The sequence below is a fragment of the Pelophylax lessonae genome, assembly GCF_965119305.1.
Source record: "Pelophylax lessonae genome assembly, chromosome: 3".
Lineage (NCBI taxonomy): Eukaryota > Metazoa > Chordata > Amphibia > Anura > Ranidae > Pelophylax > Pelophylax lessonae.
The window spans coordinates 438560147-438584840 of NC_138770.1; the positions used below are offsets into that span (position 1 = coordinate 438560147).

General features: G+C 43.1%; 1 protein-coding gene across 1 annotated transcript in view; it reads left to right on the top strand.

The window, feature by feature from the left end:
- The first annotated feature begins 296 nt into the window (after positions 1-296).
- SLC35D3 (solute carrier family 35 member D3) overlaps positions 297-24694 on the top strand; it is a 39501-nt gene continuing 15103 nt past the window's right edge. The window contains exon 1 of the mRNA XM_082252228.1: positions 297-786. Within this exon, the coding sequence (XP_082108354.1) occupies positions 351-786 (436 nt within the window). The 5' untranslated portion in view covers positions 297-350. The remainder of the gene's footprint in view (positions 787-24694) is intronic.

Sequence of the window (24694 nt, forward strand, 5' to 3'; positions counted from 1 at the left end):
GTCTGCATATGCACACTGGTCCAAATGCGTCAGTGTAGAGGAGGGGAGTGAGGCACTCCGGAGACAGATCCTATACACAGTACAGTTTTCTCCCCCCTATTGATCATTTTCATCCAGGGAGTTACTTTTTTTTTTTTCTTTTTTTTTTTCTCTTCTTACTCCTTTTCACCATCGGGGTGGTGCTGCAGCTGCTGTCCATAGCAGGAGCAGAAGAAAGAGGGGGGTGATCAGTGGGTAGGTAGAGTTGGTGCAAGACTGTAAGCCATCAGGGGGATTCCCTTCGCAGGCTGTGTGCTTCCATTGCATAGAAAAGTCTTTATTTGGTGCTCCAGGGCTGCGCTGGACTAAGGATGCAAATGTGCAGGGGACGAATGCTGGGGATCTCAGTGGCCATAGCACATGGGGTGTTCTCAGGTTCTCTCAACATCCTGCTGAAGTTTCTCATCAGCAAGTATAATTTTTCCTTCCTCACCCTAGTGCAGTGTATGACCAGCTCCACCGCAGCCATCACCTTAGAAGTTCTCCGACGATGTGGCAAGATCTCGGTGCCCTCCTATGGCTTAAGTCTTGCTCGGGTGTTCGCAGGGGTCACCATCCTCTCTACCCTGCAGTCCAGCCTCACCCTCTGGTCCTTAAGAGGACTCAGCCTCCCCATGTATGTGGTGTTCAAGCGATGTCTGCCCTTGGTGACCCTCTTAATTGGAGTACTGGTGCTGAGGAACGGGATCCCCTCCGTAGGAGTCTTGGTGGCTGTCTTCATCACCACCTGTGGTGCTGCTCTGGCAGGTAAGTCATCTGATTCTTCACTTTAATTATCAAGTTTCTGCTTTAGATTGCCCATACACTCATCTGATTGTACAATCAAGCTCATCACACTCATTACAAACAACCTGATTGTACAACCTGTGGTGCTGCTCTGGCAGGTAAGTCATCTGATTCTTCACTTCAACTATCAGGTTTCTGCTTTAGATTGCCCATACACTCATCTGATTGTACAATCAAGCTCATCACACTCATTACAATCTGATTGTACAACCTGTGGTGCTGCTTTGGCAGATAAGTGATCTGATTCTTCACTTCACCCATCAAGTTTCTGCTTTAGATTGCCCATACACTCATCTGATTGTACAATCAAGCTCATCACACTCATTACAATCTGATTGTACAACCTGTGGTGCTGCTTTGGCAGATAAGTGATCTGATTCTTCACTTCACCCATCAAGTTTCTGCTTTAGATTGCCCATACTCTCATCGGATGTACAATCAAGCTCATCACACTCGTTACAATCTGATTGTACAACCTGGGGTGCTGCTCTGGCAGGGAAGTGATCTGATTCTTTACTTCAACCATTAGGTTTCTGCTTTAGATTGCCCACACACTTATCTGATTGTACAATCAAGCTCATCACACTCATTACAATCTGATTGTACAACCTGTGGTGCTGCTTTGGCAGGTAAGTCATCTGATTCTTCACTTCAACAATCAGGTTTCTGCTCTAGATTGCCCATACACTCATCTGATTGTACAATCAAGCTCATCACACTCATTACAATCTGATTGTACAACCTGTGGTGCTGCTTTGGCAGGTAAGTGATCTGATTCTTCACTTCAACCATCAGGTTTCTGCTCTAGATTGCCCATACACTCATCTGATTGTACAATCAAGCTCATCACACTCATTACAATCTGACTCTTCACTTCAACCATCAGGTTTATGCTTTAGATTGCCCATACACTCATCTGATTGTACAATCAAGCTTATCACACTAATTTCAACCTGATTGTACAAACTGTGGTGCTGCTTTGACAGGTAAGTGATCTGTTTCTTCACTTCAACCATCAGGTTTCTGCTTTAGATTGCCCATACACACATCTGATTGTACAATCAAGCTCATCACACTCATTACAATTTTGATTGTACAACCTCCTTTAGATCTACCAACAACTATGCCTGTCATACTGAATAGAAGTTAATTGGATAGTTTAGGCAGGTCCTCATATTGTATATTTTTGGTAAACCTAAGGCTCCGTTCACATCTAGGTTTTGCTATTTTTTCTGGCGTTTTTCTGACATTTTTTGTAGCTTTTTTGTGCTTGCGTTTTTAGGTTGACAAGTGACCAATGAAAAAATAAATAAAAACCCCTGTAATTTGCCAAAAAACGAAGCTCATGTACTTTTTTAAGCGAGGGACGTTTTGCTTAAGATGACCGAATGCTCAGATGTGAACAAGGGCCATTGAAATAAATGGGATTTGTCTTGTTAGGAATTTTTAGAGCTGAGACTTAGAGCAGAAAATCACCCAAAAACGCCTAGATGTGAACGGACCTTAGGTTCCGTTCACCTAGGTGTTGCTATTTTTACAGGCATTTTTTTCGGGCATTTTCTTAGGTGTTTTTGTAGTGTTTTTGTGCAGGCGTTTTTAGGTTGACAAGTGACCAATGAAAAAATAAATAAAAACCTCTGTAATCTGCCAAAAAAAGAAGCTCATGTACTTTTTTTTAGCAAAGGGCATTTTGCTTAAGACGACCGAATGCTCAGATGTGAACAAGGGCCATTAAAATAAATGGGATTTGTCTTGGTGGGCATTTTTAGAGCTGAGGCTTAGAGCAGAAAATCGCCCAAAAACACCTAGATGTGAGCGAAGCTTAAGCTGGATACACACTATACAACTTTTGTTGTTAGATTTCCTTTAGATTTACCTTACACTATGTAGTACAAGGGACTGCCTGATTGCATACAAATTGAAAGTGTTTCGGTTTGACCTCATATTATATGGTTTTGGTAAATCTAAAGGAAAAAATCTAAAGACAATTGTATAGGGTGTATGGCCTATAAGGCTCTGTTCACCTAGATGTTGCTATTTTTACAGGCGTTTTTTTTTCTGCCATTTTTTTAGATGTTTTTGTAGCGTTTTTGTAGCGAGGGGCGTTTTGCTTAAGGCGACCGAATGCTCAGATGTGAACAAGGGGCATTGAAATAAATGGGATTTGTCTTGTTAGGCGTTTTTAGAGCTGAGGCTTAAAGCAGAAAATTGCCACAAAAACACCTAGATGTGAATAAAACCTTAGGCTCCGTTCACCTAGGTGTTGCTATTTTCACAGGCGTTTTTTTCACTTTTATTTTATTTATTATTTTTATTTTTATTTTTTTACTTTTTTTTTTTTATATATTTTTGAAGCGTTTTTGTGCAGGCGTTTTTAGGTTGACAAGTGACCAATGAAAACAAAATATAAACACCTGTAATCTGGCAAAAAAAGAAACTCATGTACTTTTTTAAGCAACGAGTTTTTTGCCTAAGGCGACAGAACGCTCAGATGTGAACAGGGGCCATTAAAATGAATAGAATTTGTCTTGTTGGACGTTTTTAGAGCTGAGGCTTAGAGCAGAAAATAGCCCAAAAATGCCTAGATGTGAACAGAGCCTTTAGCTAAGGCTACGTTCACATGTTAGCGTAGCGGACCGCGGGCAGAATCACCGCGATTCTGCCCGCGATCTGGAAATCATTGCAAATCGCGGGACGCCTGTGCGCTGCCGTTGATTTGCAATGGCACCCCAAACGCTGTGCGATGTTGCCGCGATTTCCGCCTGCCGAATCGCGGTAACATCGCACAAACAAAATCGCGGGTCGCATGACGCCCAAAAAAGGTACAAGAGCTTCTTTGGGGCGTCATGCGACCCGCAAATTTGTTTGCGCGATGTTACCACGATTCGGCAGGCGGAAATCGCGGCAACATCGCAGAGCGTTTGGTGTGCCATTGCAAATCAACGGCAACGCACAGGCGTCCCGCGATTTGCAATGATTCCCGGATCGGCAAAAAGTAGTTCAGGAAACCTTTTTCTGAGTCGCAGCTATTCCATCGCTTATATTGCAGACAATGCAGTGCGACTAGGAACTGTCAAATGGCACGATGAATCGCACCAGTGTGAACAGGGACTAAAAGTGATTGCAAGGTGTATTGGCAGCTTTCATAGGTCTTTAAGTTGCAGCTTTAGGCTTAGCTTCATTTCAGCTGGATAGGTCAGGTAAGCTACCCGTTACTGACAGGGTGCTCTGGTTTAAATCATGTTATGACAGCACCTGTCCAGATTTGATCACTGTGTAACTATAGCAGATGGTACAGGAGCTTTCGCAAGCATGAGAGAGAGGGGGGGGGGGGGGGGGTTCCACCCTGTATATACAGGAAATAATTCTGATGATATCTATACACAGTGCTATAAAGCAATCGATCATAATTGCTCAGTTGCATAAATCGAGCTAGAAATGAATCACATGGCAAGCATAATTCACTCACTGTTCCGTACACGTGTACCCCTAGTTTCAATGGATTTCATACATGAGTTGATTATACAGAACAGGTCTCTTTTTGTACTCCCAAGCAGTAAGCAATCGGAAGACCCTATACAATTTTTTTTTTTCCACCACAGCCCAACGAATTGGGTTGATCAAAACAAGTCACTATCTGTCGCTCATTGATCAGCCATGCCATTTTTGCCTTGATTAGTTAATGACCGATTTGAATGGTTTGCTGAATCTGACACTGTCTATGTAAAGCTCACCACACACACACTGCAATCTGACTGTACAATCAAATTGAGATCTACCAAAATGATGTAATATGGAGACAAGGGGAGGGAGAGAGAGCGGTGCCGATCTAAGTGCAGCATGTAGATAACAAGCAATTTATTGAAATAAAAACACTCACATAGAGAAGTGTGGTACAGGCATAGAACTATGTAATATGATGACCTAGCCTAATCAATCCAGTTTATGTCACTATAAGCAGGCAGGCTCTTTTACTACATAGTTGTTCGTAGGTGTAACAGACATTGTACAACCAGATTGTAATGTTTATAGTGAGCTTTAGATTCTAGAACAGAGCGATACTCTGCAGTATTCAGCTATAGTAGCTTAAAGTGTATCTAAGCCTGAGGACAAAAATTGAGAGTATTGCAGCTTACTTGTTTCTTAGATGTGTGACTTCTTATGCCCCATACACACGTGCAGATTATCTGCAGACTTTTGTCTGCAGACTTACCTTTTCTATGTAGTGCAAGGGCCTGCCGGATTGCATACAAATTGAAAGTGTTTAGGTTTGACCTCATATTATATGGTTTTGGTAAGTCTGCAGACAAAAGTCTGCAGATAATCTGCACGTGTGTATGGGGCATTAGGGTTTCTTTTTTCACCTGTTTATCCTGGTATTATCTTTTTTTTTCTATGTTGGTTGGACGGACTTGTGTCTTTTTTTTTAACCACGATAACTATGTAACCTCACTTCCTATCATAGAGTGACAACCCTACTGAGCAGCGTTGTCACCCTAGGACCGGGAGTATGTTAGGGTTACATAACACTGTATTAGCACTAAATTAAAATACAGGGGGAGTATCCGCACTTAAGCTAATAAAATGAAAAACTAGTCCTTAATTAGCAGCCAGCATACATTTTGTTGATGACAAAAATATGTAAAATATAAAAAGTCCACATGCAGTGCTATCCTAAAGCCCCGTACACACGATCAGATTTTGGAACAATCTGTCATAGTTTTTTTGTGGCATGGTAGTCTGATGTGGAAAGTGAAGAGGTTATTTTCATACCAATTTTCCCGTACGACAGAATTCTACTTCAGAAGTGATGTCGTGTGTTGGATTGCTTTGTATGTGTTCTTTCGTCTCTGAGCATGCTTAGACTTGCTCTTACAAGCCCCGTACACACGTACCGATTGTCGGCCGTAAATATTCGGCCGCCGAACGATCGGCCGATTGTCGGCTTGTTAGTATGATGCTTCCGACAACCGACAGCGACTTTTCGGCCGAACAGAATCGGGTGTGCAGGCTATAAAATTTTTGTTGGCCGTCACCAGAACAGCCGATTGTTCGCCAGTCAGTACAGAATTCGGCCGACAAACAGCAGATTAGCAAGACTGGGCATGCTCAGAAAAGAAAAAAACACACGGAAAGTTAACCATCACATGACATCACTTCTGCAGTCGGCTGTTGTTGGCCGACAAAATTTGTGTGCAGTCTTTGAGCACTTTTCAGCCGACAAGACAGCACCGGGACAAAAGACGGCCGATCGTTCGGCCGACATTCGGTATGTGTGTACGGGGCTTAAATCTGTACTAATGAGATGAAAATCAGACGTTGTATTACGGACGACAAAAATTATATAGCCTGTACATCAGGATTTTGTCAGCCGAAAAGTCGGCTGTGTCGGCTGTCGAAAGCACCATACTAACAATTCGAAAATCGGCAGATCGGTCGTCGGATGAATTTTCCCTACAGATTTTATTATCGTGTGTACGGGCCTTAAAGCGGAGTTCCGGGCACAAAATCGATATTTTTTTTTTGTGCCTGTCCGCTAGTTCTGCATCACCTGAAACGGAATTGGATAGTTAGGTTTTTTTTTTTTTTAAACTCACCTTGTAATTGAAGATCGTAAATACTCACCTCAGTGTACTTCCTCCCTCAGCGCCGCGGCTCCGCTGTCACTTCCTGTCTCGCGATGATTCCTGGGAGCTGAACGTCATCGCTCCCAGGAATCAATGCGACGGCAGCGGCCCCGCTCGTCACTTCCGGGCGACGCCGCATTCCCCTGCTAAACAGCTTCTGGGCATGCCCAGAAGCTGTTTAGGAATGCGACGCCGCACCGGAAGTGACGAGCGGGGCCGGTGCAGGCGCATTCTGGGAGAAGAAGACGCGGAAGAAGACGCAGAAGAGGACCGCGCCGGCTTCAGCTGCCCACAAGAGAGATGGAAACGCTGTGGAAGAAATTATATAAGTAAGTATTTCTTCTAAAAGGTAAGTGCTAACCGGGACAGATCAGAGGCTAGCCATTGTGGAATGTACTAGCCCTGACTGTCCCGGGGGTATGTTTGTTAAAAAATGACTTCTGTGCCCGGAACTCCGCTTTAAGGCTAGGTGTAAACAGTCCAAATCAAGAGAAGGAAGGCCTCCACTAACTTCCATGCGTGAAAAGGGGCCCACCACACCCACCGTGAGGTAATAATATCTCCCTAACAGAGATAGGAAAAATAGTGCAATAAATCACGGTGAATGAAAAAATGGGAAATCAACGCAAAAATACCTTTCAATATTATGGTATCCTAAAAACTCTCACCCAAAAGTGCAAGTGCAATAATCCTATTGAGAAATATACCCTATCATAAATCATGGGTCTCTCATAATCCACACCAAGGGAATGATTCAGCACTCTAGCCGGCCAATGATATAAAGCTCACTGGATCAAAGGTAGAGAGGAACGGATCCATTTTGGATGACCATGGACAACCCTCTACTTGACTAACCTCACCGATCCCAAGGAGCATTTCACATAACAGATAGAAAACACATAGTGAAGAACGTATGTATGTCTAAAGGGTAACATTTATTAGAAATGTACGTACAGTGTTGCAAACATAAAAAGCATAAATGAATGACCATGGACAATCCTTCACTCGACTAACCTCACCTATCCCAAGGAGCATTTCACGTAACAGATAGAAAACCCACAGTAAAGTACGTATGTCCAAAGGATAACATTTATTAGAAATGTACTTACAGTGTTGCAATGGCCAATCAGTTAATGGCCCTTTATCATGGGCCTCCGTTGACGCCTCTGACGAAGGCCCATTGGCTGAAATTTGATAGGCGGTCTGACGAGATACAGGCACGCTAGAGCCGCGGCATTGAGATAGTTTTATGCTTTTTATGTTTGCAACACTGTAAGTACATTTCTAATAAATGTTACCCTTTGGACATACGTACTTCACTATGAGTTCTCTATCTGTTACGTGAAATGCTCCTTGGGATCGGTGAGGTTAGTCAAGTGGAGGATTGTCTATGGTCATTAACTTATGCTTTTTTTGTTTGCAACACTATGAGTACATTTCTAATAAATGTTACCCTTTGGAATTACTTACTTCACTATGGGTTTTCTATCTATTATGTAAAATTCTGCTTGGGATCGGTGAGGTTAGTCAAGTGGAGGGTTGTCCATGGTCATCCAACCTGGATCCGTTCCTCTCTACCTTTGATCCAGTGAGCTTTATATCATTGGCTGGCTAGAGTGCTGAATCATTCCTCTGGTGTGGATTATGAGAAACCCATGATTTACTGCACTGTTTTTCCCACCTCTGGTAGGGAGATATTATAACCTCACGGTGAGTGTGGTGTGCCTCTTTTCACGCACGGAAGTTGGGGAGGAATTCCTTCTCTTGATTTGGACTGCTTACACCTAGCTTTAGATTAGCACTGCATGTGGACTTTTTATACTGTATTAGCACTACAAGACATCTCTCTCTCCTCCATAAAAAAGGGAGGTGTTTTATAGTCCATAGAAATCGCAGAGAACAATGCTACCTGATAACAGTCCAGAGGCAGAGAGTACAGGGAGTTATCAGCTCATGAGATTAATGTTCGGGTGAACAGATTTTTTTTTTTTTTTTTTTGCACCTGTAGAACAGATGTAATAAAACTCTTCAAATGGTAATTAACACACCAAAAGGGAGCAAATACGAGAAATTTCATGCTGAAGTTTATACACACTTTACGTTGCAGCTTTAGGCTTTGGTTTTATTTCAGCTAGATAGGTCAGGTAAGGTACCAGTTACTGACAGGGTGCTCTGGCTTAAATCATTTAACATCAGCACCTGTCCAGATTTCATCACTGTGCAACTATAGCAGATGTTAGTGGCATGAAAGGAGAGTTTCTACCCTGTATGCTGCGGAAATATTTCTAAAGCTCTAGTAAGTGATACACTACAGTATTGAGCCATGGTAAATTAAAATATATAGAACAGAAACGGATAGTATTGCAGCATTCCTGTCCTTCGATGTGGTTCTGCATTTGTTTTCCTTTTCACACGTTTCTTTCTTTATTTTCACCTGCTAATCCTGCCATTAAAGCAGTTGTATACCGCTGGACATTTTTGTTTTTTCCCTGCAAGGTAAAGTCATCATGTGTTAGTATTAGTGATCGACCAATATCGTTTTTTTATTGCCGATACCAATATTTTGGCCATCACATATCGGTATCGGCTGATATCTGCCAATATTTTCGCACATTCTTACAAAAAATTTTTTTATTTATTTATTTATTTTTTACACGGGTACTGTTCTGGAGGGATCTGGGGGTCGAAAAGACCCCAAACCCCTCCTCTGCACTTAAAAGCATTCAAAACACCAAGTTTGGCTGTTTTGAATGGTGTCATTTTTTTAAATTTGGTGCCAAGTACCCGGAAGTGATGTCATGACATCACTTCCGGGTTTTTACATGGAGACCCGATATCAGAGCCAAATGCGGCTTTGATCGGGTCTTCTCTTCGGCGGCCATGCAGGTAGGATGCCCGGGTCTTCCGGTGGGACGGAGACCCGGGCGAGCCGCGGAAGGCGGTGGGAGGGGGGGGACGTCCCCTCCCGCTCCTTGTAATGACAGCCGAGCGGCATCTCAGCCGCATTGGTTGTCATTACAAGACAGCCGACCTGGTTATGGACTCTGGTTCCCCGGGTGATGCCTTTAGCTGCAGGCATCAGTCTGGTACAAGCACTTTGCCAAAATATCAGCAATATCGGTAACCTCAGAGGCCGATTCCGATATATCGTGGAAAGTGCAGATCGGCCCTCAATATATATCGGCTTTGCTGATAATCGGTCGATCCCTAGTTAGTATGCATCGCATACTAGCACAATATGTGCAACTTACCTTGAAACAAAGCTGTTCCAGCACCAAGATGTCAGCACTGCAGACGCTTCCATCTTCACCCATCGTGCTCCTGGGTTCGCAGGCTCCGGTCTGGGCCAAAGCCATGATGATGCATGCACGCAGTAGCTGCCGTTCACAGCACAGGGCTCGGAAGGAACGGCATGGATGGCTGTTCCTTCAAAGCGCATGCGCCAGTCATGTCACTGGCTGCATGTCATGTAAATATCCCCTAAACAGTGCAAGTTTAGGAGATATTTACACTACCTATAGGTAAGCCTTAATATAGGCTTACTTACTGGTAAAAGTCAGTAGATTAAGTTTACACACTTCTGTCTTAGAGTGACAACCGTGCCGAGCAACATTGCCGCTATAGGACAGGGAGTTTGTTGGGACTACAGAACACCTCCCTTTCTTCTCCATAACAGGGGGAGGTGAGTTGTAGTCTGTGGATATTTCAGAGAACAATGCTAACTGTTAACAGTACCGGGACAGAGAGCTCAGGAAGTTATCAGCTAGCACGATTTTTATTTATATTTTGCAATTGTTGAACAGATATAATACAAGGCTTTCAATGGTATGTTTAATGGATCAAAAGGGAGCACATAAGAGAAATGTATTGTTAGAATTTACAAACACTTCACATTTCCATAACCACTGCAGGGATTCCCTGTGTTATATTGGGGGCAGTGAAACGGGAGATTTACTAATGCCTCGTAGACACAGTCAGATAAACATATGAAAAAAATTGCTTTCGAATTGATCGCACAATAATCTGATTGTTAGCACCCAGCTTTCGACAGCCGATCACGACATTTCATCCAACAAAATCCGAAGGGACAAACACGAAAATTTTTGCATACGATAGCCCAGCGAACGACAATCGTTTAATCAGTACAGTAAGCATCCGCTAAAAATCGATAGACAAAGACCACGCATGATCAGAAACACGAAAATAACCAGGAAAAAGCCCGGCTGCCATTGTTTTTGTTTTGCACTATCCGATACGTAGCTACACAACCAGGAAGCTTTTCCAGAATCATACGAAAAAATACGTTTAGTACGCATTGTTGAATTCGATACTAGTATCATGCAACAAAATGCGAACGATAAGTTGTCCGATTATCTGATTGTGTGTACCAGGCAAAACAATAGTGCACTCAGGATCTGGTGCAGCTGTGCATAGTAACCAATCAGCTTCCAACTTCAGCTTGTTCTATTAAGCTTTGGCAATAAAACCTGGAAGCTGATTGGTTTCTATGCAGAGCTGCACCAGATTTTGCACTCTCCAGTTTTAGTAAATACCCCCTAAGTAAATATACTAAGTAGCTGTTGGCTGTTCTAACCAAACACAGCCCTTGATATCCTTATGTTGGGTTTTGCCTTTCTGGTTAGCAGTCTAAACTAGTTCCTAGGGACATATACTGATGTTAGGATAAAATAAGCTATTCATCAGCCTTTGTAAAGGGGGAAGTATTACATTTCCGTCTTCTGCTTGCTGTGTCATGAATTGCATGCACCAGAAAGCAGCGGGTTAGCACACTGCTCATCCAATTATTATTTTAGATGTTTTTTATTTGTAGCTTGCAGAGAGAATTTGTGTCTTTTTTAATGACAATAGTAACTTGGCTATTGTGTGTAAATTCTAGCTCATGATATTCTCTGTGATCGTTATGTAATACAAGAAAGAGACATTTGCAGCGTCCTGCAACCCATGGCAATCAGCTTTTAGCTCTGATCACTTTAATGAAAGGGGAATTCTGATTGGCTACTATGGATTACTGGAAATCAAACCATGGCTCTTTACACATCCTTTTTTTTATTTTTAATAAGCCCACACATTGTAAGTCAGCCAGCGCCTGATGAAGCTGGTGGTACAATGTAATAAATCTTTGTCATGTTTTATGTGTTTCCCAGTCTCCCCCGCTGCTCTCATGAAATCACCGATTACCCTGCCTGCTGATGAACATTATATTTATTATGTCAGAGTGTACTGTATTTAAATCCTCTTTTATTATGCAAATGTTTAAAATCACTAAGAAGCCTCGCTTAGTATATCGTTTTTGCATGCTTCTAAATATAACGGAAAATTTATATCAATACTTACCGTAATTTTCCTTTCCTGATAGAACTCCATGGCAGCACACGTATGGGTAGGCTCCGCCTCCTCTCCTACCCTATAGGACCCCACTCCCATAAATTTTTGCTCCAAGCCAGGAGCCGTGTTCCATATATAGACTACTCCAGCAGATGGGAGGGAACTCCTGCTGCCATGGAGTTCTATCAGGAAAGGAAAATTACGGTAAGTATTGATATAAATTTTCCGTTTTCCTGACAGACTCCATGGCAGCACACGTATGGGAAATAACTAGCCATACACACCCGGGTGGGCAACTGCTGGTCAAACAGAAATAGGTTTAATTTGCACCGTCAACAGACAAAATTTTTAAACCAAAATCAACTGAGGATAAAGAAGCAGGTTCAACACAATAGTGTGACATGAAAGTGTTAATTGAGGACCATGAGGCCGCTCTGCAAATGACATCTGGTGCAACATGAAGGGAAGCCGCCCAAGACGTAGAAATCCCTCTGGTGGAATGAGCCGTCACCACTTCCGGAGGAGCCAGTCCCTTGGCTCTATATGCATACTGGATGGTCTGAACTATCCAGCTAGAAATTATTCTGGAAGAAGCCCTCTTGCCTCTGTTCTTTCCATAAAAGAGAACAAATAGATAGTCTGACTTGCGAAAGGAAGCTGTGAACTTCAAGTATGTTTGAAGGACTTCGCCCACATCCAACGGATGGGTACTCTGGTCATCTTGAGACTTGAATGTAGGTAAAACAATCTCTTGGTTGACATGAAAAACTGAATTTACCTTCGGATTGGACCCTAGCATAGGGACCAGGACAACCCGATCAGGAAAAAATGTCAGAAAAGGTTCTTTGCAACCTAGATCACTAATTTCAGAGACACGTTTAGCCGATGTGATGGCTACTAAAAAGGCCGTCTTCATAGACAGATTCTTAAGGAAGAAGGAATCTCCATGTTCCAAAACTGTTGTTGAGAGAAACTCAAGGACTAGTGGAAGGTCCCATTTGGGGAACCTGGGTTTCCTGGGAGGTCTCATTCTTGACGCACCTCTGAAAAACTGCCGGACCAGAGGATGTTTTGCCCATGAGGTCCCCGTGAAGGCAGAGATTGCTGAGATCTGTACTCTGAGAGAGCCAACAGCCAGAGATAGGTCTAAGCCTGTCTGGAGGAACCCCAGAATGTGATGGATCTTAGGATTAGTGATGAAATCGGACTCATTAGACATGTAATCCTCAAACTTAGACCAGATCCTCTCGTAGACTTTGTTGGTGCCCGGTCTCCTGGCACTCATCATTGTGGACATTGCCGCACTTGGACAGCCAAGAGCTTTTAGTCTTTCCCTCTCAAGGACCATGCCATGAGATGAAACTGCGCTGGGCATGGATGCAGCACTGGACCCTGAGATAGAAGGTCCGACCTGAATGGCAGGGGAACAGGATCCCGAAAGCTCAGTTGGAGCAGCAGAGGAAACCAGGGCCTCCTTGGCCAAAACGGAAGAATTGCTATGATTTCTACCCTCTCTCTCCTGAGTCTCTGCAGGAACTTGAATATCACTGGGACCGGGGGAAAAGCATATGCTTTGTGGAACTTCCAGTGGTCCGTCAGAGCATCTACCCCGTAGGCTTGGGGGTAACGCCATCTCGAGTAGAATTTCGTCAGTTTGGCATTGTTTGGAGAGGCAAACAGGTCTACTTCCGGAAGAATCCCCAGAGAGATGACCCACTTGAAGGTTTCTGGATGAAGAGACCATTCGTTGTTGTCTAGATTGGTTCTTGACAGAAAATCTGCCTGAACGTTCTGGACTCCTGGAAGATAAGCAGCTGATAGATTGGCAAGATTCCGTTGGGCCCATGCCATGATCGGTTTCACTTCTTCCAGAAGGGAGGAACTGCGGGTGCCCCCTTGCCTCTTGATATATGCGACTGCCGTCGTATTGTCTAGCCGTAGAAGGACCGAGGACCCTTTCACCAAGTGACGGAAAGCCATGATGGCACGAAAAGCTGCCCGAAGCTCCAGGACATTTGAGACCAACCCGAGGGTGGGAAAGTCCCACCTGCCCTGGGCCACCTCTGACAGGCAGTGCGCACCCCAGCCCGTCTGGCTGGCATCCGATGTCACAACGATCCAAGGAACGGGAACGATCGAATGACAATTCAGGAGATTTTCCCGTTGTAGCCACCAAGACAGACTCGCCCTCATAGAGGATGTTATCCGTACAGGAGTGTCTGGATTCCCAGAGCTCCATTGGCGGAGGAAACCGATTTGAAAGGGCCTCATCCTCCACTGTGCCCACTTGACCATGGGGGCCGTGGAGACCATGGTCCCTATTATTTTCAGACACTGTGATGCCCGAAGATAAGGAGTTGACATTGCCGGTTGTATTCTGCTGCGGATCACCGGAATCTTCTCCACTGGAAGAGAGATGGTGCCTCTGGAGGTGTTGAAGAGTGCCCCCAGGAAGATCAAGGATTTTGACGGATCCAGATGGCTTTTCTCCAGATTCAAGAGCCACCCGAATTCTTGAAGGGTGGAGATTACCTGAGATCTGTGTTGCAGAATCTGTGCTTGGTCTTGAGAAAGAAGAAGCAGATCGTCTAAGTAGTGAAACAGTCGGATCCCTTTCGATCTGATCAGAGCTACAATAGCCAGTAAGACCTTTGAAAAGACTCGAGGTGAGGTGGTAAGCCCGAAAGGGAGACAGGTAAACTGGAGATGCACTTGACCCACGGCAAAGCGAAGAAACTTTTGTAGTTCTGCTGCCACTGGGACATGGAAATAGGCATCTTTTAGATCTATGGAGATCATCCAATCTTCTGGTTGCACCACTTGGCGGATAGTGAAGAGTGTCTCCATCCTGAACCTCTCTTTCTTTATGAAAGAGTTCAGATGAGTCAGGTCTATGACCGGTCTCCAAGAACCGTTTTTCTTTAGCACCATGAATAGAGGTGAATAAAGGCCTTGAAACCTTTCTTCGGCCGGAACTGGGATGACAGCACCTTGAGAGATCAGGGAATCTACGTATGACAGAAGAATTGACTTCTTTTCTTCTACGCGAGGTAGAGCCGTAGGGATGAACCGCAGAATTGGAGTTTCTTTGAAAGACCAAACGTGACCATGAGACACAGTCTTGACGGTCCACTGGTCCGTAATCGAGGCTGCCCAAACGTGCGCAAACTGACGTAGACGAGCGCCTACTCGCAACGCTTGAGCAGGCCTGATATCAAAAAGACTTTGTGGTCTCCCGACCACTAGAAGGTGTTCCCTTGTTGAACTTCTGACCTGTAGGTTGAGATCTTCTCCAATTCTTTCTGAACTCACGTCCAGGCCTGTAAGATCGAGCTTCTCTGGATCGATCCGAACTTGGTTTGTGCTGAAATCTTCTGCGGTCAAACAAACGGCGATCCTGAGGGAGGAAACCTGATTTACCACCAGTGGCACGGGTAATGGCACTGTCCAGCTTGTTGCCAAAAAGGGACGCACCCTCAAACGGAATCCTGCACCAGGCTTGTTTGGAAGCAGGATCGGCCAGCCAGGGACGTAACCATAAAGCACGTTTGGCCGTGACAGAAGAGAGCATGACCCGCGCCACCAGGCGAATGATATCAATGGAAGCCTCTCCCAAAAAGGCCGTTGCTAACCTTAGTTCATACACAGCCGAGCTTCTGGCTGCTTCTTCTGAGACACCTTTCAGTGTGGTCTCCACGTTATCTACCCAAGCCTCCATAGCTTTGGATGTGGCTGCAAGGGCTAGGGCTGGCTTGCAGGTCATACCAGCTAACAGATAGATCTTTTTGAGATCCGTATCAATTCGTCTATCCAGACCATCTTTAAATGAGACGGAATCTTCCAAAGGTAGGGTAACGTGTTTGACTAGCCTCATCAAGGCTGCGTCTATTGTAGGTGCAGAATCAAGATGCTTCACTTTGTCGGTCTTAAAAGGATATAACCTGGAAAATTTGGACGATAAGGAATTCTTTCTTTCAACTCCATGCCATTCGTCTGTAATGATTTCCCCCAGCTCATTCAGAAAAGGGAAATGATCCCGTTCTTTCTTGAGATGTTTAAAGTATTTCTTCTGTTTTGCTGGGGAGTCTGCTGGCTCTTCCCATTTTAACGCCTCTTTTACCGCTCTTACTAGCGGAGAGATCATGGCAAAATCAAAACCTGAACTTTGGTCTTCTAGGTCATCCTCACTTTCAGAGGAATCCGAGAAGCGACTCGGCTGGGAAGTGCCTGGCTCTACGTCTTCCCTCTGAGGGAGAACTGGAGTATCAGTTGTATGCCCAGACAGCCGGTTGGAATCCCAATCCCTTAAGGATTCTTGCACGATCCGCCTGACCAGGGTTTCCACTGGTGGATCTGGGACTTGTTTTTCCTTGATTGCCCGAGAATAGCAGGCATCACACAAGGATCTATCCTCAGGGACTACAGCCCTACAACCCCAGCAAGATTTGTGTGCGGGGCGGTCAGCATGTCGGGAAGACCGGCTTGGACAATCATCATGGCGCCTAGACCTAGATCTGGATCTATGGTGCCTGGATTTGGATGATGCATGGTGATGGCCTGAAGGTGATCTATCCTTTGATCCCGATGCAGGACGTTGGTCAGACCTAAAAGGGCTGAAAACAAAGGAAAGAAAAGCTCAGGCTACAGTAAGCCAGCTGGCAGACAAGCGAGAGTTAAAAGCTAAAGCTCACCTGTTGCGCAGGGACTGGCCACCGGGGGGCGGTGAGGCATCCATTGCAAATCACAGCGAGATAACCTGCAATAGGAAGGATGTAAGAACTCAATCTTACCTTCCCATAGCCGCCTTTCCCCTCCCCCATTCAAGCAGGACTGACCCAGCACAGGACTTACCAAACACAGGCAGAGACACAGCGTGGGGAGGCCGCCGCAAAAGCCCACAGACATCCCAAGAATGACAGCTCCATCAGCTGTTTAAATTTCCCGGGAGCCGTAAAGCCACGCCCCCCCCCGACGCCACCGCGTCATGGAGGACCGGAAGTGGCGTGCGCACAAGCGCAGACCACTTAGGAACCAAGCCTCGCAATGAACACCCAACTGGGAATCAGGAGGCAGGGGGAGGAGCCGAGAGCGACGGCCTGGAACGCAGGAGCGCTCCAGCCGCCATACTAACCAGGAAGCAAAACGATATAAAGTATAAAGTAAGCAATACATTACCACCAATACCGACAGAAGGACCTGGAACGCTCCTCGACCGGAGACTAGCGTGTGCGTCAGGGCATAAGGGCCTCCCGCTAGTAGCAAGGACGTTTGGCCAAGCGATGCAGCCCACCTCTCATTCAGGATTTATGGCATCTTCCGGCATCATTTCAAATTGCCCGGGTCCACCCAGTAGTACTGAGATTGCTGGACTAAGGTAGAAAGGCATCATCCAGGAAAGCCACACGCCACCAGGTATGTAAGAAAACGCATCCTATAAGGTAAGACTTCTCTTGCGGAAGGAGGACAAAAAAGGAACACGGCTCCTGGCTTGGAGCAAAAATTTATGGGAGTGGGGTCCTATAGGGTAGGAGAGGAGGCGGAGCCTACCCATACGTGTGCTGCCATGGAGTCTGTCAGGAAATATTTTTTTTCATTTAAAGTCACATAGGTATGATTAAAAAGTGTACACTCAGCAAAAAAGTATTTTAGTTTAAACGTTTAAAAAATAAAATAATGAACTACCTAAAATATATCTGCATCCATTTTTTTTTTTTTTTTTTTTTTTTTAATAATTTCGTTTTGGATGGAGTTTGGAAGAGTTAGAAGATTTGTTGAGTTTTTTTTTTTTTTTTGCTGTCTTCATCCTCACTTCGGAGAGTCACCTCTCTATTTGACTCAGTGAACTCATGAATTAGAACAAGAAAACCTAAACCTACCTACCTAAAATCCTTGGCAGGGATATATTTGTATCGTTTATAAAATTCTATATACACACATATTTTACATTTTTTTTTTATATTTAAACTTTATTGCTGTGATTTCGAACATGAATCATGAATTTAGTCATGAATTCAAATAAGATAATCTAAATCTACCCCTAGGTTTAACATGTTATTCGCTGGTCAAAATGTGTACATACTGAAAACATAACAATTATTTGTATAAGTTAATTGGGTAGAGCATATGTTTAATTACAGTAGTATAACTAAACCTAAAACTTTTTATTTTCTTTTGAATAATAGAATGAGTACAATATTGTAAAACTCTGTATTTTTTGTTTTTGTCGCCATCTTGTTCACAAGGTTGAGTTTTTTTTTTTTTTTTTTGCTATCTTCATCCTCACTACGGAGAGTCACCTCTCTATTTGACTCAGTGACTAATGTTACTGGGACTTTATTAAGGAAAAAATAAAATGTATGAGTTGTCATAAGAATAAGAATAGGGGAAAGAGCTTACAATGGGGAAATCTGTTTGAGTGACAACTGTCTTATGCCCTGTACACACTATCAGATTATCTGAAGACTTTTGTCTGCAGACTTACCAAAACCATATAATATGAGGTCAAACCTAAACACTTTCAATTTGTATGCAATTTGGCAGGCCCTTGCACTACATAGAAAAGGTAAATCTGAAGACAAAAGTCTTCAGATAATCTGATAGTGTGTACAGGGCATAAGAGGAAGATTCAGAGCTGGTTCACACTACCACTACCAGAAAGTCGCCCCGTGACTTGAAGAGACTTGTTTAGAGACTTGGAAGAGACTTGGAAGAGACTTGTGCACTACTTTGAAGAGACAGGCGACTTTGTCTGTGGGGAATGCCTGGCTAATCTCTTTCTTCTTCCTGGAAAGTCGGATAACAAGTCGTGTCAATTAAGATAAGGAGGCAACTCCCATTGAAGTATATGGGACAGTCGGATCACAGGTTCGCTTCAAAGTAGTACAGGACCCTTTTCTGAAGTCGGAGCAACTTCAGTAGTGCCAATTAAGACAGCACTGATTGATTAACATTGCTTTTGTTATGTCACGCTACCTGGAGCAACACAAGTTGCCTCACAAGTCGCGCTAGTGTGAATGGGCTCTTACTGACTGGAGAGATTTTCTCTTACTTCCTGTTGTGTCTACAGGAGGTAAGAGAAAATCTCTCCAGTCAGTAAATCTCCTCTTAGACAGTTGTCACCCGAACAGATGTAAGCTCTTTCCCCTATTCCTGTTCTTATTACAAATCATACATTTTCTTTTTTCCTTATTCCAAGTCACATTAGTCACTGAGGCAAACAGAGAGGTGACTCTCCGTAGTGAGGATGAAGACAGCAAAAAAAAAAAAAACAAACTCAACCTTGTGAACAAGATGGCAACAACAAAAAAAAAAAAATACAGAGTTTTAAACAATATTGTACTCATTCTATTATTCAAAAGATAATAAAAAGTTTTAGGTTTAGTTATACTACTGTAATTGAACATATGCTCTACCCAATTAACTTATACAAATAATTGTGATGTTTTCAGTATATACACATTTTGACCAGCAAATAACATGTTAAATCCAGGGGTACGTTTAGGTTATCTTATTCGAATTCATGACTAAATTCATGAATTCATGATTCATGTTCGAAATCACAGCAATAAAGTTTAAATAGAAAAAAATAATTAAAAATATGTGTGTATATAGAATTTTATAAACAATACAAACATATCCCTGCCAAGCAGTGATTTTCCACCAGTGGCTCATGAGTCATACGTGATCCTAATATTGGTGGTGGTGGCAGTAACTAAAGAAATGCTCAGTATCTATCAATGAGAAAGATTGTTAAACACATCCTACAACAAGCTTCGGGATGTACGCTTCCCGGTCTTTAAAGGAGAAGTATGGGCAAAGCTTTTTTGGCCCTACTTCTCCTATGGATCACAGGAGTGCAGTTTGTTCTGCACTCCTGTGACCCATTTTCAGTAGAGAGCGGGCTAAAGTCTGCTGTTGGCTGACGTCACTCAACTGGTCCAGGCTGGGGAAAGATGCCAATTTTTTAGTTGGGATCCACCCAGATGCCTGGACCAGCAGCTGGCTCAGCCTTTCAGGCTATGCTGCTGGGAGACTGAGCAAGCTGCTCCCTTCCCTCCCTAGCCCAGCGATCCAGTGAGCCCTGGAAGAGCAGAGCAGAGAGCTGGTGACTGTCACTAGTCTCTGCTCAGAGCAGTGGGGAGAACTGATCTATCAATGGTCTTTGATTGCTCAGTTCTAAGTGCACAGGTAGCGGGGGACAGATGCAGCTTCAGATCGATGCTGCATTCACCTAGTTGAGTAAAAGGTTTTTTGTTTTTTTTGTAAGCCCGAAGTTCTCTTTCTTTAAAACATATGAAATATATATATATATATATATATATATATATATATATATATATATATATATTTTTTTAAGAAAGGGCAACATCACATACATCAAACACCCAGATGTTACAAAGCAGCAGGAAAAGCATAAAATTGAATGATTCAAAAACCACTACAGATGGTCTTAGGTGTCATAAAGTGATTGCAACCCCAGGTTGATGAAAACGTATTCTAGGTGCAGTGATGCTACCCTACTTTTTAGCTAGAAGCAAAAGGAACTTAACTGAGGAGGGTGCCCCAGAATAATGGGGAGAAAATGAGGGAATATAGGGGAAAGATATTATATTATTATACTATATATTATAATGAAAGTGCGGCTTGCTCTATATGTAGGATATGGAAGAGATAGTAAAGAGGTAAAACATATGATATTTTTACTCTGAAAAGCTTGGACTCCTTTTGTTTCACACTCACCATGGTCAATCTGTCCTTGTTTATTTTTTTTATAGGAGTTTATATAGTGACAACAATTTACACTGTGGTTTGCATACTTTTACATTGGTAAAACACGTACACGTGTATGCATTCATTTAAACGGGCCCATTTAGGCAGGAACCTATTAACCTACCAGCATGTCTCTAGAAGATGGGAGTAAACCTATGCAAGCACAGGGAGAACATACCAACTCCAGGCAGATAGTGTCCTGGACAGGATTCAAACCGAGCACCTCTGTGCTGCAAGGCAGAAATGCTAACTACTAAGCCACCCACCATGGAACCCTTGTTATAGTTAAATTTGGCAAATAGGATCCTCTGTTGAGTGAGGACAGCAGGGAGCTTCTATACATTAGGATAAAAAAACGTTCTGTGTGCAGCAGCCCCCCTCAGTTCCCCTAATACTTACCTAAGCCCCCTCTCAATCCAGTGATGTCAACTAATGCCTCGGGCATCCGGGACTCTCCCTCCTTGGCTGAGACACAGCAGGGGCACCATTGGCTTCTGCTGCTGCCCATCAAACTTAATTAGCTAATGGGGAGAGAGAGGGGGGCTAAACCATGGCTCTGTGTCTGAATGGACACACGGAGCTGCAGCTTGGCTCAGGTGCCCCCATAGCAAGCTGCTTGCTGTGGGTGCACTCAACAGGAGGGAGGGGCCAGGAGTTCCAGCCAGGGTCCCGAGAAGAGGAGGATCCGGGCTGCCCTGTGCAAAACCACTGCACAGAATAGGTAAGTATAACATGTTTGTTATTTTAATAGAACAAAAAAACAAAAAACATGATTTTACAATCACGTGAAGTCAGAAAAAGAAATTGATACAACTTCTTAGTCAACCAGGTTGTTTTATAAAGAGACTTTCATAAAAGTTAACATTAGAATAATTTTATATACTGGGTGTAAAATAAATATTTCAAATAGCTGAATCTATCTATCTCTATCACTTTAAACCAGTCATTTATTAACATGGGCTGAATAATATAGATGAGATAACAGACACATCTATAGATCTATGGTTCTATCCATCAACAGCATTCTTTTTCAGCATTATTCAACAGGTAGTCATGCTACAAGTAAACATAATCTCAAGCAAAACACTGTATTTATGGATTCATGAATTCATGGATTTGGAATAAATTTGTTACAATGTCCCCAGTCCTATTCTTTGACATATGCCACAGAGCATAGCTCCCAACTGTCTCTTCCAGGGACTGACCCTGATTTGGAGGGACTGTCCCTGATTTGGAACAAAGTCCCTCTTTCCTCCTCATTTGTCCCTCATTTTGGTCTGATCTATATAGTTGTATAGAAAATGCACTTTTTATCTTTCAATATGTGTTTCCCAGTGCTAAACCTTTTATCCAACTTCTGCATTTGTAAGTGTCAAAAACCAGTATGAATGAATAGTAATGGTAAAAAAAAAGCACTTGAAGGATTAACTAATCTTTTTTTTGTCCCATGACAGCATACTTTTGCTAATAGGTGTCCCATGTTCCCATCACAAAAAGTTGGAAGGTATACGCAGAGAATTATAACCCCCATCCTTAAGGGGCTGGCAGAGTTTTAATTGACAAAAATAAAGTTTTGTCTAATTATACATTAGTTTTAATGATCTTTTTTTTATTGATAAAGATAGTTTTAACAGCATCATGTAGGATCATAGCCCTCTTTCTGAATCACCATTGCTGATATTACATGACACACGAGATGTCATCAGGGATGTGTAGCAAAACAATAAAGAATCTGATCAGCTGTCTAAAACTAAACTAGTTCATAATAATACTTTAGAACATTTCATAGCGCTCATAGTTTTGTTCTATGATGTATTCAGACTTCACTCTTGGGCCTGGTTCACACTAGTGCGATTTCATATGTCAGTTCAGTTGCATAGAATCGCACGACAATGAAAATCATATCATTTTCAATGGTGCCCGTTCAAATCAATGCAAAAAGCATACATGTACTGCTTTGGTGTGGCTGTAGCATGATTTTTTCCATACAGACATAAATGGAAATGCACGGGAAATTAGTGTAAAATGTATAAAAATGCATGAAGCATGAAAAATGCATCAAAACACATAAAAAATGTGTCAAAAACACTGTACAAATCACACTGAAAATCGGATTGTTTCAGCTGCACTAGAGTGAACCTAGCATTATACTGTCTAAAAAGGCTGCAGAGTCAGCAAATGTAACACAAATAAGTAAGGAGAAGTTGAGAGAAGAGGGGCAGATAAGGGAGTCTCTGCAGAGAATCCAATAGATCAATGTCATTATAGGCCCCTGTAGGCAGGCGCAGTCTGCTTTCTCCATGGCAGGAGGGGCGCTCTGCACTGGCACTGTTGTTGGAGAGGAAGTCAGGAGGAACCAGATTCCTCTATGGTTTTCAGGGTTACTGGGGAAGCTATCCCATTGGATGCTGCTGCCCCATGTGACTCAAGCAGCATCATGGGTCAACCAGAGCCATGGGTCAACCATTTAAGGCCCTGGCTCCTGGGGTTGGTGCGCTTTTTGCAAGAGGGCAGAGTAGGAACAGGTACCCATGTCTGTTAAGGTCAGTACTAGAGTTATCGAAAGGTTCCTGACACGAAGGGTAAGGGTAGGGTCGCATCTCTTCTGGACACCTTCCAGGTTGGGCACTAGATGGCCAGGCTGCATTCTGCTCCATCGTAACAAATGCTGTCATTCTGGCTGGAAATTGCTCCTTTCAAGCTAATAGAACTGTGAGTGTACCCGTCTGGGTAGCTTTCCCACTGGGTTTGTGTGAACATTTGCCTCTGCTTCAATACAAGTACTTTTTGCACTAGCCTTTGTTGGTCATTGTCTCTGTACCATGCTGCACCCCACCTACACCCCTTTATCTGTTTTTGTAATTGGCTGCAAGTTGCCTCATTTTCATATTGTGATTGAGTTTAAAGCCAGAGTCTGAATGCTCTAGTAACTGTGTAAAAGTGGTTTAGTGACTCTTTTTGGTGATAGATATAGAACCTGGGAGGATGATGGAATGATAATCTGAGGAAAGCTTCACTGGAAGGCAATCTGCCATATATGAAATGCTGTTTCTTTCTCTTTGAAGCATTATTAACAAATATATGGTATTTTATGAAAAATGGTATATACATTATTTAGGGAAATTTACTTTTTAAACGTTACTAGTTGTAATATATATATTATTTTATTTCCTTTTTTTTTTTTTTTTTTCCAGAGGATTTCAGTTTTGCACGTGCCAGCTAGAGATATGACTGATAAGAGTTCAGAAAATTCTCTGCCAAGCTTTAAATAATATAATCTCCATACTGTATATATAGTATCTCACAAAATGAGTACACCTCTCACATTTTTGTAAATATTTTATTATATCTTTTCATGTGACAACACTGAAGAAATGACACTTTGCTACAATGTAAAGTAGTGAGTGTACAGCTTGTATAACAGTGTATATTTGCTGTCCCCTTGACATAACTCAACACACCGCCATTAATGTCTAAACTGGCAACAAAAGTGAGTACACCCCTAAGTAAAATATAACCAAATTGGGCCCAAAGTGTCAATATTTTGTGTGGCCACCATTATTTTCCAGCACTGATTTAACCCTATTGAGTATGGAGTTCACAAGAGCTTCACAGGTTTCCACTGGAGCCCTCCTTCACTCCTCCATGATGACATCACAGAGCTGGTGAATGTTAGAGACCTTGCACTCCTCCACCTTCCATTTGAGGATGCCCCACAGATGCTCAATAGGGTTTAGGTCTGGAGACATGCCTTGCCAATCCATCACCTGTACCGCCAGCTTCTTTAGCAAGGCAGTGGTCATCTTGGAGGTGTGTTTGGTGTTGTTCTCATGTTGGAATACTGCCCTGTGGCCCAGTCTCTGAAGGGAGGGGATAATGCTCTTCTTCAGTATGTCACAGTACATGATGGCATTCATAGGTCCCTCAATGAACTGTAGCTCCCCAGCAATCATGCAGCCCCAGACCATGACATTCCCACCACCTTGCTTGACTGTAGGCAAGACACACTTGTCTTTGTACTCCTCACCTGGTTGCTGCCACATATGCTTGACACCATCTGAACCAAATAAGTTTATCTTGGTCTCATCAGACCACAGGACATGGTTCCAGTAATCCATGTCCTTAGT